This window comes from Aspergillus homomorphus (assembly GCF_003184865.1).
Source record: "Aspergillus homomorphus CBS 101889 unplaced genomic scaffold BO97scaffold_3, whole genome shotgun sequence".
Taxonomy (NCBI): domain Eukaryota; kingdom Fungi; phylum Ascomycota; class Eurotiomycetes; order Eurotiales; family Aspergillaceae; genus Aspergillus; species Aspergillus homomorphus.
This window is the reverse complement of record NW_020291889.1, coordinates 592,422-605,471: the sequence shown is the minus strand read 5'-3', so window position 1 is coordinate 605,471 and position 13,050 is coordinate 592,422. Positions and strand designations below refer to the sequence as shown.

Here is a 13,050-nt window from a genome sequence, read left to right as displayed (position 1 = left end):
GTCAGGGGCTAAGCGCAGCTGTCATGTCAGGCTCGGGGTGGAGCTGCTTATTGCCACTCGATTCATGTTGATGTAACCGGCCTGTTCTTGACTGGATCTATGTTTCGTGGGAGCCTGCTAGTGAGCACCAGACAACTGAGGTGTAATGAGCCAATGACTTCTCAGTGGAGATGGTCTCAAGAGGGTACTATATCTGTCTCCTTTGATGCATCAAGGGGACCACAGATTCTCTGCGAAGTATCACAACAAAGATGCAGTACAGAAGAGGTTAATACTCGCTGCCAGTAAACAATTCTGAGAAGGCACAATAATAGACATGCTATACGAACGGGTACTCCACCTGGAATATGCGGAATTTACCTGGATCCATGCCTGTAACCTGCGAGGAATGTCAACGACTGGTTTCGCTAGTTTCGAGCCTATACTCGACAGGGCTTCCATCAAGCTATAGAAAACCGCAATCAACAATCGACATAAACTACTGGTATCAGGCTATCTACCAAGTCAAAGACCATACCTACCTAAAGCAATGGTTGCTCAAAAAGCCCATCCACCTCCCTTGAAAGACCGACCCAAAGCGGAAGCAATATTTACATTCCTCCCAAAACGCAATTTTATGCCCCAGCATCCAAAGAATGATACAGACACTGCAAGCAAGTATTAAGAACACTCTCCAAGCACCTCCTCAAGGCCAGACTCATACTGTTATCAACTTCTGTAATAGCACCATGTACCCCCACCGACACCCTCTGCAGACCTCTATACTACTACACATTCCAAAACACCTCACCTACAACCAGATAGACACAAGGCCTCTATAACTCGAGAACAATGAGGGTCAGCTCGCCCTTCAAATCATCACCCGTCAAGGTGAAAAAGTCGTGCGCCGAGGACTGCTTTGCGCATTTACCAGAGACGCCGCAGAACCCGGTATGTATACATATAGCCTATCCCCAAAACCAACACCCCCAAACATTCCCCCGCAATAACTAACTACAAGCCTATTCCAGCCCCAAGCCCGCAAACGCTTCAGCCCCATAAAAACAAAAACCTCGAAGAAGAAACCTCCCCAGCAACAACAACCTTCATTGGATGGACCAAGCCCAACGAAAGCAACCACAACAAAATCACACCCCCGATCCCGAAAGAGCAGCAGCTCCCACAATAAACCCCTTCTGGGCCAACAATCCCGGACGGCCTCGAGCTCGACTACCCACTGCCACCGGATCAATCTTCCAGAGAGCCTCTCATTCACGCAGCAGCGCCGCACGCTGTGCACAGCAGAAGACGCTTTCGAGGCGGAGGACAACGAGGAGCCGTCGCCGTGCGTGGAGATCGTCTCGCGGAAGGCGAAGGCCAAGAAGCTCGGGCTGGCGTCGCGGGTGAGGCGGAAATTGCAGTTTACGACGGCGGCGTCGGCGATGAGGACGTGGGGGTCGTCGCCGAAGAAGTATAAGAGGGAGTCGACAGTGCGGAAGGGGTTTCAGCGGTTGGGGACTGCGGAGGGGTCGCCGGAGGATGTGTTTCGGGATTATGATTATGATTTGGATTGTCGTGGGAGGGAAGGGGTGGTTTGTGAGTCGTGAGGGTTGAGTAAATGGTGGTTGGAGGAGGTTTGGGCTGAGATTGGGGGATGTGTGTGGTTGGTCTATTGATAGGTGCCCTACCTTTGCGGGAATGTGTACAGGCAGGAAGATGACATGATGTCTAGTGTTCCCCTGTCCAGAGGTCAGTATAACTGTTATAGCAGCGATGAAAATCCCAGCAGCGCTTGACCACACTGTCCGCTCGACTCCAATTCTTCTTGATCCGTTGATTCATGTCTACTTTACAGTGACGCATGTTCGAGTTCATTGGAAGTAATCTGCTTCGTTTTCCCATTGTGCATCTCATACAGTGCCAACACGGTGACTTCGATTACATTTTTGGCGTCCCAAATCAACACCATAAAAGCTTGTTGCGATCCAGCTCTTTATATAGTTGCCCAGTGTCCACCCCTATATTCGTACGAATGTCGATTGTGTGAATCGCGCATGGTTCTGGCTGCATCTGCATCTGCTTCTGTGCTTTCGGGTCCATTTCTCCTTCGCGTTTCGGTAACATCAGACGAGAGCACCGGAAGATCGTTGTCGATGACTGTAACCTGATATGCTGAGCTCAGTCGATACACATGTAGTGGTTATTGGTATTGAACACCATAAGCAATGATACCGTTTCATGATTGATCCAGCCAGTTCATTATGAGTGCGCATGCATGTTGGAGATGGCAAGCTCGTAATTTCGAAGTCTAGTTCTCCATGTCTCTGAGAACCATATCTAGAGGATAGTGCCAAGTTTCTGGCCTCTTCCCACAGAGGTTGTCTTTTATCGAACTAATTGGATGTAGTCAACGGTAGGCCTCGCAATTTCGTAGCAAGTGTATATTCTCTTGGGACAATAGGAGGTTAGTTGCAGGCAGGAGATCAGTCGCTGGTTGTGGAGATACGAGGTATCCTGCAGGATGGTGGAAGAAGACCAAGAGATCAGGATATTGTTCGCATCTCCAAGTCATTCTTACTATTGGTCATATTGTGTATGACGGGGCCGATGCTTGGTGCTCATGATGCTGACAGGACCGAGGATCATGAGATGGTTAGTGGTTAATTTAGTGGATCGTGCTGCAGGCTAAATTGCGTATCCGCCGTATCGGTTAGGAGCGTCTTCAGTCCGACGAAACCATCCCCCATCACTAGTCAACCTTCACCTCCACATGAAGAGACAAATTAGATATCGACTTAATTAATCACTCATCTATCCCAGACCCACTCTCCGTCCACTGTTTGGACTTCGTCAATTTTCACGCGTGCAATTTATCGACTGTGTCTGGGTGAATCTGACGCGCAGTATCAAGAAGACCTACCGTTGTGGCCACTCTATGTGCGAACGCTACAATCACCGCCACGCACTTTGGAAGGATCAAGCGCCATCCATGATATTGCAAGTCAGGATTCTACCCCAATTTAGTCCCTGGGTCGAAGATCTCCAATCACCATCCCTGGACATCCGACCTACCCTACCGGGTAAATCCCCACGCCTATCACCAGGGATTGTCGAATCTCTGGAACTATTCTAGATTTTCTAGGAATCGAACTGTTGTATTCAACCAGCCTATATACGGCACTTCGCTATTCAATCACCAATGAATAGCTGACCCGCCGATCACAGCCCCTCTCAAAGCTCGTGTGGCTCATTGTGTCTATCGTATTGAGCGTATCCAACGAACTCAATCCAGATGATAGACAAGAATGCTTCGGCGTTTCGCACTGAGCTCCGACGCCCTCTCAACGGGCTCCTGGCGTCGGAATAAGTGGCCTAAGCACCGCTGATTCTCTTGGTTCTTACGACAGCCAGTCCAGGCTGACAGGATGGGTTAAGATCGGTGACTTCGGAGAGAGATACCAACGCAAACACCCCCTATATATACCTCGTCCTATCCCCCTTGTCGTCCCAGATGACTTTCATTCAAGCAAGTAACAATGGCTTTGATTCTGGAGCATCTGGAGAGCCAGCATCTGGTGCAGGGCGCAGTCGTCGCCTTGCTTCTGATATTCGTGTCGAGCTTCTATCATGACATCGCTGATAGCTTCCCATACAAGAACATCCCTTTGATTGGGAAGAGTAGATGGGAGCTTTCGAACAGCAAGGCTAAGCAGCGTTTCGTCACCTCTGCTAAGGAGTTGTTTGCCGAGGGATTCAGCCAGGTTCGTGCTTTGTCTTACCCTAAAGACTAACAAGTCTCTCGGAGTTCTCGATAGCGGTATGGTGGATGATGTACAGTACTAATCAGAACTCGATCTAGGGCAGAAAAGCCTTCCAGTTGGTCTCGAGCTCCAACCAAACCGTCATCCTGCATCCCAGTCTTGTAGATGAGGTCAAGAATAATCCCCATCTCAACTTCGATGAAGCCAACAAAAAGGTAGTATCTGCTCTCGTGATACAATGAAAGTCGTGCAGAGCTGACCCGTGTTGAGTTGACCAGACCTTCTTTGGAGCTAAAATTCCCGGCTTTGAGGTCTTTGGGAATATGAGCCCACTGGTCCTGGATGTGATCAACAAGCGTCTAACCCATAGTCTCGGTACGCAACTTTCAATTTAAGTGATCAGCACTGCTAACATGTATTCAGGTCAACTTGTGCGTCCTCTGTCGAAGGAAACTGGCGCCGTCTTGCAGGAGAAACTGCCCCCAAGCGATAGTATGTGCTCGCATCCCCAGAAGGACTGCTCGACACTGACCACGGGTGCACACAGCATGGAGCCCTATCAGCTTCGCCGCGGAGATACCATATATAGTTGCACGGCTGTCAACCCTCGTTTTCATGGGCGACAAGGTCTGTCGCGACGAGCAGTGGCTGAACGTCTCGGTCAACTTCACCATTAATGCTTTCATGGGTGCGCGCGATCTCCGGGCCTGGCCATCGCTCCTCCACCCGTTAGTGCACTGGTTCATACCCAGCCTCCAGAGGCTTCGGGAAAACTTGAGCATCGGGAAAGCCATCGCCAACCAAGAGATCTCACGACGAAGACTTATCCGGGAGGGTCGGCTCCCCGCCGAGAACCCAGCTCGGAGCCACGAGGATGTACTGGATTGGTTTCTCGAGGCCACAGCCGGGCGTGAGATCGACCTGGCCCAGTGGCAGATGGGACTCAGTCTGGCGGCTATCCACACGACGTCCAACCTCCTGACCAACGTGATGTACGATCTAGCGGCCCACCCCGAATACATCCAAGTACTCCGCGACGAGATCAAGGCGGTCATTGACGAAGACGGAGGGTGCCTGAAGAAGACCAGCCTAACAAAGATGAAGAAGATGGACAGCGTCCTCAAGGAAAGCCAGCGAATGAACCCCCCGGGACTCGGTAAACAACCCTCCCTCCCCTCCAAACAAAACACTACCCCCTCTCCAGCGAACTGACAACATACCCACCCGATAGCCCTACTCAACCGCATCGCCACCAAAGAACTCACCCTATCAGACGGCACGCGCCTGCCCAAGGGCGCGCTGATGCAGGTCTCAGCACACAACCTGCAAGACGAGACGATCTACGCCTCACCCGGGACCTACGACGGCCTGCGCTTCCACCGATGGCGACAGTCACCGGGCAACGAGCACCGATTCCAATTCGTGACGACCAGCGCCGAGCACTTCGCCTTCGGGCACGGGACGCACGCCTGCCCCGGGCGGTTCTTCGCGGCGCACGAGCTCAAGATCGTGCTCGTGCACCTGCTGCTGCGATACGACTGGCAGTTCGAGGACCGGACCGAGCGTCCGCCCAACTTCCTGCACGGCACCGAGTCGATCTGCGACCCGACTGTGCGGTTGCTGTTTCGGGGCCGGACGCCGGAGGTTGAGCTTTTGGGTTTGGAATAGAGGACTGGACTGGGAGGGTGTACTGTACGTATGTAGAATGCATCCAGAAATAAAATATCAGCCGCTTAGACCGTGCGAAACCCGCTATTACCCTCTCCATAACAGACTGCATCTCTCGTTTCGGTGTTCAGGATCAATGTGCGGTAGCACAGCAGTAGAGTAAGCACGTACAGTAGCATCCAGAGCTAAAACCATCACCACCATGACGACAACTACACATAACCACCGCAGTGCAACCCACTCGCAGCAAGGGATGAGGGGAGGCAACAAAGCAGCGAACGGACTCCTCCCGTCCCTTCTCCCCGGGCGCTCTCCACCGCACCACAAAGCCCAACCTGAAACCAAGCCCACACCCAGAAGTACCACATGTACAGTCCAGCCCAAACAAAGGGAATGTCTATGACGTGCAATGAAGAAAGCTCTCCCTATGGTGTGGGTTTGTGTGTTGTATGGTCCATCCCGAGGCGGGGGTTCGTTAGACTTGCTTCATGGTCAGGAATGCGGGTATACCTAGGTCCTATGTATTACTGATGAGGAAGTTGGTTCTCTTCTGGGACATGCGTTAGTACTGGGTATTATCATGATGGTGGCGATGAGGGATGGTGATGAGGGGTTGTTATGGCGGACTCGACTCGGAGGATTGATACTTACTCGATGGGGAGTTTGTCTGCCCGAAGGGGGTTCGGTGCTGGAGGACTTAAGGCTGGGGTGGAGTTGGGGTTGGGGTGCCCTTGGTATGCTGCGTAGACCGTGTAGGATTGGTTACTGCCTTACCGGCTTGGTGGGTGCGGTTGTTGCAGTGGTTGATGGTGCATGCGGGCTGAGGTGCATCTGTTTTGAACTGGATCTACCTCGGTAAGGGGGTTGTTTTGATGTATTCTAGTTCGGGGGGAGGTATTTTGCCATGCTTTTGGGTTGGTGTTTTTTCTGAGGTTGGAGGTTGAGGTCTACGTCCGCGGATTGGGTCTTGGGTTGGACCATTGGGGCTTCTTAGGGATGTTTGTCTTATGGCTCTAGTGGTATTTTCTGTACGTGATGAGAAGTATGAGGTGGATTCAGTGTTGACGGATGTTGATTTGGTAAGGTGAAGTTTGTTTACTTCTTCCAAGATACTAAATAGACAGGCCTGGCTCTATGTGGTCGGGTTGCAGGTGTGACATGCACGTGCCTTGGGAATCTGCTATCAAGTCTTGATTGCTGCTACTACTGCTGCTGGTGGCTTAGGATGGATACAGATACAGAGTATAGCGTGCGGAGGACGGATGAGAAGAGAAGAAGCAATGGGCGATAAGCTTAATGGGTCACGGATTAACGGTGCAGGAGGATTTTCGGCAGGGATAGACGAAACTTGACGCTGGTTAGTTCTTTGCTCCTTAATGCAAATAGCTGTGCTTTCTTGACACAGCGCTTGGTGGGAAGCGTAGTCAGTGACGGACTTGCTATGTTGAGGCATGGAAAATCAAGCTCAACCAGGTTCCGGTAAATGCTGGGAACCGTTCTTGATCCCTGGAGAACAGCCATGGATGATGTCTGGTTCGAGCTGGACCGATCCAGCGACCCAGACCCCGGTAGCAGTAAGCGTCTTCGCTCGGAAGTACCGGTCCCTGAGAGATTGAATCCGCCAGTCCCACTTTCACAGTCCGGCCATATCAGTTCCATGCCATCTGGTGCTCAATGCGCTCGCCTACCCACTCCAGCATGGACATCATAGTAGCGGTGTCTAATTATAGTCGACTCAATTGGACTTTTCCTTGTTCCTGGATTGTAGTGCTCCATCCCCAGCCATCTGAATTTCGGTGCTATTTTTGGGCGGGAAAACAACGATGGAGTTAAGTGCGGGCTTAGTTGATTTTTTAGCCAGGAACCGATATCAAATTTACATACAGACCCCTCCAGTAGCGGTAAACCCCGTACCCTGCGATGCACGTGCTGAATGGTGGAAAGCGAGACAGATACGGTCACTTACCAGACGCGCGGATACGCGTTGATCACGCGGTAAAGTCGCGTCTACCCCACCTTCCGACGCGTTGAGAATTTGCTGATAAGCCCGATTCGGACGGAACCTTGAAGGGTCACGTCTTTGTCGGCGGGCAATTCGATTCAATCCCCTTCTGTGGTTCCCCTTCTTCATGAATTGACTTCTTAGGAAATCATAGAGTGCAATTCGGTGGGTAAAGAAGGACGCTATCAGCCAAACAAGGGGGAAATTAGTATATAATGGAGGAAGACCAGCAGAATCTTCTTCCGGCTTCTCTCCTCACTCACTGCCCACTCTCTGTCGAAACCGTACCATACGGCGCATACCAATTGAACTACTCCGTAGTGCTCGGCCATCTCCTTCTGCTACTGGCTGCGGGTTGGGATGCTAATGCATGCCCAGTGCATCGGGGTTCGTTTGGCCAGACGGTGGAGAACGCTTCTGCAGGAGACTGGAGTTCATTATTGCCTCGGGGGAAGTGTTCGCCTATTCGCGCTGTCTCACCGTCACACACAGCCCCCGAGTCCTCCTCCCTCGTCCCTCGACTCTCCTCCGGCTTCGAGGAAGCCCCCCTGGTAGAGGACGAGCCACCTTGTTGGACAGCAATCCAATCCAGGACAGAAAAATTCCTTCCCAGCCACCTGACTTTCCTTCACCTGGACACTAGGGCATAGACCCGGGAAAGTCGGGACGGGTACTGTGGTCACTTGCGGGATTCACGCACGGGTTGTAGATCCAATGGCGGACCCGCTGATGCCTCGTGAGTCTATTGAAGTTCGGGGTCGTGGAGCTTGTCATCACCAGAAAAGAGAAACCTGGAGGAGCAGCTGAGCAGCGGAGGTACTCCTAGTAGTACTCAAGGAAAACTACTACTCCCAGTAGTAAGTCACACTGCAGTGGGAAAATAATTCGAGCCCATCACACCGGACACCCTTGCAGGGTCGAGGACGAGCAATGTTGCGAATAGAGTAATGGGGAAATTAATTCTTGGGCGTGGCCCGACATGACACCAGCGCTGCAGCCCATGCAAAGGTACAGACAGTCAGTCCCCTTTTCGGAGGGGCCAACAACGATCCGCCCCATCAGCGGGACGGCCATTTGTCGAGTCAACTGCAGGCGCTCATCTTTAGGAGATCGTTGGGCAACGCGGTGAGGCGGGAGGCCCTTTTGCTCACTATCAATCTATCTTCTTCCTGACGCAGGGTGATGCCGGCCTCACTTTCAGGTCAATAAGTGAATGATGCGAAGAGGACTGACCAGCGACCAAGCTTATCAAACAAGTAATCAGACCAAGAACAAGAAGAAGAAGAAGAAAAAATGCCAGTGAGAAAACGATCATGACACAAGAGGAAAAGACAAAAAAGGGGGTCAGCACGATGGCTGAGTGGCTCACGAGGATGGGATGTCCAGCGTAGCATGTCTGTCCAGCATATCAATTCTCCGCATTCCAGAGCCAAGGTGACGCGAACGCCTTTCCCTTTCTTTTTCTGTTCTGGTCTCTTCCCCTTCTGCTTTGGAGAATGGTTGCATATGATAATGAGGAAAAGAGAAAGAAGTGCAAGATTAATTGAAAAGAATGGGGTTGAGATGACATGATATGACATGATCTGACCTGACTTGACATGACAACTATTTCCGCGCATGGGGACGGGCATCCATGGAACGGGGGAAACAGGGGACATGGAGATCTGGAGAGGATCGAGCCCAGGAAGCTATGTAAAGAGCCAACCTAAAGAGCTAAAGAGCAACCCAAAAGAGGCCCTGACGTGGAAGAAACTCCACTGTAAGTTAGTGGTGGTTAGTTGGTATTTGTTGCGCTTCTTCTTGTCTCTCGGCTGTCTCTCCCTCAGGCCTAAACTTCCTTCCGAATCACTCCCTGCCCTTGCCTCGTTCCTCCTACTCTTACTCTTACTCCCTCCTCCCCTCCCTCTCCCTCTCCCTCCGACTCTCTCTCTCTCTCTCTCTCTCTTCCTCTCTTCTCCCCGTTTCTTTCTCGCTCACCCTTTCTTCCTCTACAGCCACGTTGTTTCTTTTCCTTTTTTTTTTTCTCCGATAGAGCCTGTCGCTCGTCCTTGACCATCCCTTCCCCCCATTTCCTTTTCATTTTTACTTCTTGTGTTGGTTTGGCTTGTTCGGGTGGTTGATGTCCGCCTCCTCTTCCCCATACTTCAACTAAATCGACGATCGGACAATGGACCGCGCCAACCGATCACTGTGATTCTGTCTCAATTCCAGCGCATCGCTACATTCCAGAACGTCGCGCTTCACATCACTTTCGCCCAACAGTTCCCCGGACCACTCACACCTCGACGTACTTTGTTTTTCCTTTTCTTTTGCTCGCACCTAGTGTTACGATTTACGACCCTCCGCAACCCCCCCCCCAATCCTATAGCGCGCTTAACCGATCTCCCTCGAGTTCGACTCAAGACGTTCAACTACCAAGTGAAACGTATTTCCTACTTTAAACATCCTTTTGGACACTGTCATAATCTGTCTGCCTGGATCACGCGGAATAACGACCACAGTCTAGTATCAGCGCGACCAATTGGTGTCGCTTATACTGCGCGCGACCTCGGATTCTCAAGTCCGCGTTTCGATTCTTGCTTAGGATAATCTCCTTCGACCGCGCATAACACATCACAGACGAGCGACATGTTATAGCGTCAGAAGCAGTGTTCTTGTTAAGAGTACGTACTGATTCTTCGGACCAAGCCGTCGCGATCCAGTCTGTTGCCACTCTCCGCTGCGCGAGATCGTCACCTGTACACCATGGAGTCTCGACAGCTGGGTCTTTCGCGCACGCTGCCCAAGAATTTCACTTTCCCTTCCACCAGCATAGGGGAGCCCAGGACACCCGAGCGCACGTCAGCGCACCTCGATGTCCCGCCGCCGCCGCTGCGTCATTCCAGCTGTCGCCTTCGCCGGTCTCGTGTGCGCTCCGGGACCAACGTCTTTGCGCAAGCCGAGTATGACCTCAGCACGGCTCATCCAAATCCCTCCGACATTCCCCTCCCCTCAATCGAATTTCCCACTTCCCGCGACACCTTCGTTGCCAACCCAGGCCCAGCGATCCCGTCACGCGATGACCGATTCCTGGCGCCTCCTCGGGACCGAGTCGCCCTCAAGACCCCTCCAGCCCAGATTCGTCCGGATCTAGACAAGCAATTGGTTGAGCCGTGGTCCCCCGAAGATCATCGGGACCTTGGAGAAAGCATTCAACGTCCTGGATCCGCCTGCTCGCAAGCATCGGATTCCTCTGTCTCGTCCATTGAAACATTCGGGTCGCGGCGCTCGGCGGGCGGAAGCTGTACGAGCATGGAAAGCGATTCGTACGATCCATTTTTCCATCTTGAATTGCCCCCAAAGCATGTTACCGAGACGCCAACCATGCGCCCAGCACACAAGAACAAAGCCCGGGCTTTTCTGGCAAAGGAGCGCTGGACAATCGAGATGGACAATCATCTGTGGAACACTTATCAGCTATACCTCCAGGATCCAACGATCACTCCTTTCAAGATGACTCCGGGTAGTATTCCGCCCCTAGGTGTCACTCATAGAGTTGCACGCGACGCCAAACGGACCTGGGAGAAGCGCCGTTTCAGACTGGACAAGCAGTTCCCGTTCGCCATACTCCAATCACGTTCAGGCGGAGACACAACGCCGACCCCCAAGGCCGATACCGCAAGACCAGTCTGGCCCAAGTCGGAGGCGTCGACCCGGCGCAGGCTGAAGCTTCTCTGCAGAAAGAAATTTTCCATCGCACCTCATTACCAGCGAATGATGCAGTCGAAGAGCCCGACACCATTTTACGATTTGTTCACTCGGGCCTCACGGGAAACTTCTCAGGTCGATGCCCCTAGTAATAGTTCAACGGCCTATGCAACACGCGATCTGGGCGTATCCTTGGTGGCTAGCTCGGTCCACGGACCTCTCGCTCAACTGACGGCAGAGCATTCTTCTTTGCCGAAAAAGGACGATGGGTGGTTCAACAATCCGAGACTCGGGGTGGCGCAACCTGCACCAATGGAGCCACACGTGCGGGACTTTGCGAACATCAACGAGCAAGAACCCATACCCCGCCTGGGGTCCCCATTTACGTATAATACCTGGGGTCCCCATGGCTCGAGAAAACGACACCAGCGTCATACGCCACGGAGTAGACGAGATACAATCCACGTTACTGGTTCGCGCCTACGCTCCCCGCCGACGTTCCCCACTGTGGACCGTGAGACCACGAATGCCAGCAATGCGGCTGCCATAGAGTCGCCTGTAGAACAGGATACGTGGAATCAATTGGAAGAGCTTGTCCGCCAAGGAAAGTTGAACGAGATGGATCAACGCCGGATACGAATTCGCAATCGTGGAGCGACAATGAGTGCGGTGAACCCGAGGGGTATCGATCAGCTATTTTCTCCACCGTCATCTTCGTCTCGCCAAGCTGATAGCCTTGCGGAAAAGCCTGTCAACCCTCTTCTCAATTTGGTAGGGGACAGTATCAAACGACTGGGCTCACCGTTCAAGGTTGAGACCGTCAAACGGCCCGAAACCTCGCCTCGGTACGTCAAACATGCACCGTCTCTCTCCGACCCGTTCGCAAGTGGGTTACTCCCACAATTCAGGCCGACCAATTCTGGCACCCCTCTCAAGGCACCAGAGACGACTAGTCCGCTCCCTTATGACCCGACAGAAGAAGGCATATCTGATGCAGAACGAATTCGCAGGCAAATCCTCAACATGCCCTACACAAGGCGATAATTGCTGGTGACAATTATCTCACTAATGATCTGGACGATTGATCGATAGCGATATTGATCGCATTCGATCAAATAATAATGACAGAAACGGCATTGACGATCTTATGACCTTACCTTAAATTCCACTCCCAGAGTCTTGCCTGTTGAAAATTCTCGACATTGGCAACATACGAAAAACCAGCAAACATTCATTGCTAAAGTGCATTCATGTCTGTGGCTCTAACAGCAATCACCGTGGTGTTATGCTCCGGAACCAGGGACCATGGTGTACCAGCCAAACTGGCTGAAGCGGATCAAATCGACAGAAATGGATTCTTGTTTCCTTATTCTTGTGAAATTTACCTCGGACTATTGCAGCACTGGTCTTGTACAGCACCCATGAGCGGCTCAACAAGACCATTCGCCTCATTTGCTGCAAGACTTCCAAAGCTCTCTGCACAATGCTGTTGACGGTCAACCACACATTCCTTCTTTTCCTTTTTCCTTTCCCTTCCCCACCTACCGAACCAAATTCATTCTTTGAAAGGTCAACTGAATCTCCGACTACCATGTAGGGCAGTTGCTAGCACCACCCAACCGACAGCTCGCTCCCTCGTGGTTAACTGCACTCTTTGACAATTTCCCTTTTCTTTTTCCTTTTTCCTTTTTACCTATCTCATCACCACTCACCTCACCGACCGACCGACAATCGACCTCCTGTGCGATCTATCTACTCTTTTTGCTACGACAATGAAACCGCGTGTACCCACAGGAAACACGACGACGATTGGAACGGAAGAGACGCGCTATTGACTGAAATGATATTTTTGATAGATGATATGATCATGCTCCATCGAATTTGACGTTCCTGCTTGGGATGAATGGTTTTATCTAAACATCACATGGATAGCAAAGCAAGCGAAACGATGGC

General features: G+C 51.8%; 4 protein-coding genes across 4 annotated transcripts; 3 read left to right on the top strand and 1 right to left on the bottom strand.

Moving 5' to 3' along the window:
* Nucleotides 1–831: 831 nt before the first annotated feature.
* Nucleotides 832–1,863, top strand: BO97DRAFT_475200 (uncharacterized protein; the record flags this gene model as incomplete). Its single annotated transcript, XM_025700386.1, has 3 exons — nucleotides 832–930; nucleotides 1,011–1,575; nucleotides 1,712–1,863. The coding sequence occupies 3 exons, from the start codon at nucleotides 832–834 to the stop codon at nucleotides 1,861–1,863; spliced, it is 816 nt and encodes a 271-aa protein (XP_025555555.1).
* Nucleotides 1,864–3,515: 1,652 nt separating this feature from the next.
* Nucleotides 3,516–5,408, top strand: BO97DRAFT_420704 (cytochrome P450; the record flags this gene model as incomplete). Its single annotated transcript, XM_025696676.1, has 6 exons — nucleotides 3,516–3,740; nucleotides 3,839–3,955; nucleotides 4,019–4,115; nucleotides 4,164–4,232; nucleotides 4,288–4,896; nucleotides 4,972–5,408. 6 exons carry the CDS (start codon nucleotides 3,516–3,518, stop codon nucleotides 5,406–5,408), a joined length of 1,554 nt encoding a protein of 517 aa, XP_025555554.1.
* Nucleotides 5,409–8,333: 2,925 nt separating this feature from the next.
* Nucleotides 8,334–9,153, bottom strand: BO97DRAFT_132823 (uncharacterized protein). Its single transcript, XM_025690058.1, has one exon. It carries the CDS (start codon nucleotides 9,066–9,068, stop codon nucleotides 8,613–8,615), a length of 456 nt encoding a protein of 151 aa, XP_025555553.1. The 5' UTR covers nucleotides 9,069–9,153; the 3' UTR covers nucleotides 8,334–8,612.
* A 655-nt stretch (nucleotides 9,154–9,808) lies between these two features.
* Nucleotides 9,809–12,255, top strand: BO97DRAFT_132813 (uncharacterized protein). The gene has a single exon (XM_025690057.1). The coding sequence runs from the start codon at nucleotides 10,156–10,158 to the stop codon at nucleotides 12,139–12,141; it is 1,986 nt and encodes a 661-aa protein (XP_025555552.1). The 5' UTR covers nucleotides 9,809–10,155; the 3' UTR covers nucleotides 12,142–12,255.
* The last annotated feature ends 795 nt before the right edge of the window (nucleotides 12,256–13,050 follow it).

Coding starts and splice junctions, on each gene's coding strand:
- BO97DRAFT_132823 (XM_025690058.1), bottom strand. CDS start 9,068: ATGTCCCCTGTTTCCCCCGTTCCATGGATGCCCGTCCCCATGCGCGGA.
- BO97DRAFT_132813 (XM_025690057.1), top strand. CDS start 10,156: ATGGAGTCTCGACAGCTGGGTCTTTCGCGCACGCTGCCCAAGAATTTC.